General features: G+C 28.4%; 1 protein-coding gene across 1 annotated transcript; it reads left to right on the forward strand.

The window, feature by feature from the left end:
• Positions 1-328: 328 nt before the first annotated feature.
• LOC111616699 (glycoprotein 3-alpha-L-fucosyltransferase A-like) lies at positions 329-671 on the forward strand (the record flags this gene model as incomplete). Its single annotated transcript, XM_023358076.1, has 1 exon — positions 329-671. A coding segment is annotated over one exon (343 nt), but the record flags the coding sequence as incomplete, so codon positions are not given.
• Positions 672-3,848: the final 3,177 nt, after the last annotated feature.

Here is a 3,848-nt window from a genome sequence, read left to right on the forward strand (position 1 = left end):
ATTGATTCAATTAAATTTTGGTTGTTAAAGGTCGACGGAGTGAGGAGATAAAGAAGACCATGTGTACTTCTAGTACAGTCGGAATTAATGACGAGTTTACTCGTTATTAGCATTTACAATTCTTTATAAAACCCACTTCACCTTGAAAATTAAGCTTTTAACCATTTTATAATAGTTAAAAATATAAAAAGCTTTATAAATATCATAAGAGGTGGTGCCATCAACTGTTGCCGGAAAACTTAAGTAACTCGCTGCTGGATTTTTTAAACCATGTCTTTTTACATCTTTAATTATTTTATTAAATTAAATCTATTTTAAATTTTTTCAGGCGTGACGTCATACCAATTGTCTTAGGAGCCAAGCCAGAAGACTACAGGAGGAGCGCACCATACCATTCGTACATCCACGTGGAAGACTTTGATACACCCAAAGACTTAGCCGAATATTTAATGATCTTAGATAAAAATGATACACTTTACAATGAATATTTTCGATGGAAAGGAACCGGAGAATTTGTTAACACATACTTTTGGTGCAGATTATGTGCAATGTTACACGCCCCACCACAGCCAAAAGTCTATAGAGACATGCACGCTTGGTGGTCAGGTGCAGGGACTTGTACCAGTGGAAGCTGGAAAAAATCAGTAGAAAAAAAACCCGATAGCGGTTGAAATTTATAATTAATAGTCTTTAAAATTTAATTTCTATAAAATCACTTTTTTACAAACAAAAAAATAATAACAACAAAAAACAAAATAATTATATATATATATAAATGTATATCTTCTCCGCTTGTCTTTCAGATAAATATTTATATAAAAATATGAAAAAAAATTAGGTTTGAAACGAAGAGTAATGAGATAAGAACTTAAATAATTACCTTAATAATAATTACAGTGATACCTCGGAACTCGAACTCCAGAACATTTCGAGTTCCAGAAGCAATTTTTTTTCACGTAAGGAACAATTAATCCGTTCCCAAATGCTTATTTTAATCATAATTTAGGCTAAAATAACACAATTAAATGCCCTAATTAATGCATGAAACAATGAAAAATAATCATAATAATGGATTAAAAACACTAAAACGTAGTGTAAATAATGCAGTAGGTAGAAGTGTCCCAAATTCGTATCAAGGGATTTTTTATTATTTTTAGCCCAAAATTAAAATTAACTCAATCTCGTAACACTGCAGCGTCACGTGCAAATATCATATACCTTTCAGAATGGCCGTTTTTGTGTTCAAATTCCAAAAAAAGTTGGGGAAAATTTCCTCGAAGAAATTCGGATTTCAACTTGTTCGATTTCTGGAACGTTTGAGTTCCGAGGTACCACATATATTAATTAGCTTATTAATCAATTTTACAGTTTTTAATAAGCATAAATTGCCATTAAATCGAACAAATATTTAAGGAAAAAAATCAAACTTATCGTTCGATAAAATAATATATATTATCAATTTGATAAGGGAAGAAAATCTCGCATCATTATCACCCATTTTTATTTAATATATATGATATTTGATACGAGAAAAAAATTTTATTTATTTCCTTTATTTGTAATGTGCTAACATTAGAAATTATTTATGTCTAAACTAGATAAAAAATTCCTTCTTACATTCATTTACTATTATTTTTTCAAGTTCATACACAAATATTTCAGCTTGAAACGTTTATATCAAGCCATCCAGTTGTAAAAAAAAATCATATAAAATTACAAAATTTACACATTTTTCAATAGAAAATAATTTTAAATATTTAAAAATATTGACTTAATCTTTGTCCTTTTTTTAAAGGTTAATTATATAAACTTTTTAAGCTAAAAAAATTCGATAATTTGCCTGGAATTTCTATATTTAATTAAAAAAATGGAGAAAAATTTCTATTTAATTTTCTCTAAATTACACGCGATTTAATTTTATAAACACGCGAAATTCCTTGTTAATTTTGGATAAATTGTCGAGCAATTATGTAGAAAGTAGACTTATAAATCTACATAATTTTGGGTCTAAATAAATTATCAAAATATGAAAATTTCACATTCTTTCCATAATATAGCATGAACGTTACTATAGTTACACATTGGACAATAGGAAACAACAGCTGCAAGCATTGAAATCATCCATCTGGTGCTTGGAGTCTGAAGTAAATGAGTTATTATAAGGTATTGTGACGTGGAAAATCTACTTCAAAGTACTCTATTGATTATCTTACGGAAGGAATAATATTATTCAGAGGAATAGAATGCTTTTTCTATACGATATTTATGTCGAAAGAACAAGAAATTAGTGATTTTATTATTAATTTATTCTAATAACCGTGATGAATATAATCACGGTTCTTAATTTATTTAATTTATAACACATTCGAGAGCACATCAAATAGCTTAAATGGGAAGTTTATAAAGTTTTATACTGTGAATAATTTATTGTAAGGTCGCGTAGATGTCGATATATTTTCAGTTTTGGAAAGGAATATGTATGGATGGTTCCATTTCACTTATAATAAAGTTTATAGCTTCCTTTCAATTGAGTATTTGGAACGTCTAGGGGTCCAAAAGTGAGGTGTTAGCTATCTCCTCCTAATGCTATCTTCTTAGAATCATTCTCATCCATCTTATCCTGTTTTTATGAAAGTTTTCCATTTGCTATCTTTTATTTCCTTTTTTTTTGGAAATAAAAAAAGAATATTTACTGTTAAAATACAGTAAAACTTGTTTATGATGTCCATTAATATTATAAAGTTTATCTAGTTTATTAAATATAGATAAATTAAGTTACTTTTTTCGTCGCTACATCGTTATATACCAATTTTACTGTATTTATATGAAGTGCAGTGTATATTTTAGATGAATATGTTTGTATATTTGTAAGTTTGTAAACTATTTTGTCACTAATTGTGGTATGAAAGCGTCTTCTAAATTGTTTGATAAGGATTTCAAAAAAGATGTCGTGTCTTTTCACTCCGCAGTAATTAAAATGAACAGGAAGATATTCATAACTTACGAAGAATTAGAGAGATTTATTCAATAAAATTTTATATTCTGGCTTGTACAGTACGAAATGTACAGATTTCAGAACTTTAACGACCATAAAACTTGTAATAAAAGCCATAAGATTTATCTATTCTACCCTTTAGAAAATACGAATGATACATAAATAGACGTTTCCATTTTACATTAATGAGCTTTAAACCTAATCCTTCATTTCATAATCCTTTTATAAAAAAGATCTCCAACGATTTATTTGATGTATAAATTTCATTTTAATGCTCTGAAGTGTAAAAACTTTATTCACAATCATCATTTCTCTGCTCTCTCCATTTGTTTCTTATCAAAGGAAAAAAATAATATATATTACATTTGTTACGGTAGTTTATTACATCCAACTGTTTTATCGCTTAGAAATGTCACCTTTTTTTTCTGCCACTGTAATAATATTTTCCCTGTATTCTTTTTCAAAACCGCCATGACGACGATTTTTGCTAATGGATGTTACGCCTGCACTTGTAGCTTCACCGTAGCAACAAGGAGTCGTGCAGGAAAGAGCACACTTCAGGGACTCTAAGCATTCGATATCGATTTCCAAGCTGCATTTTGTGATTGTAGATAACATTTAATAGCTTTGGAGAAACTGTGATGACTGAAGGAATTTAAATTTATTGTATTTTGTTCCAATGAAAATGTTATTTTATGGATATTTAGCGAGGAGGATTGTAATAAGAAAGTCTATATTTATTGTATAGGGTCATATAAATATATATGTCCTGTGAAAGAAAAGGTGTCAAAAAAAGAAATAAAAAAATAATGTAAATATATATGTCGAGGTTTATTCTCGAAATTCTGTGATG

Source organism: Centruroides sculpturatus, unplaced genomic scaffold (assembly GCF_000671375.1).
Source record: "Centruroides sculpturatus isolate CEXI.00-Female unplaced genomic scaffold, Cexi_2.0 scaffold3830, whole genome shotgun sequence".
NCBI classification, from domain to species: domain Eukaryota; kingdom Metazoa; phylum Arthropoda; class Arachnida; order Scorpiones; family Buthidae; genus Centruroides; species Centruroides sculpturatus.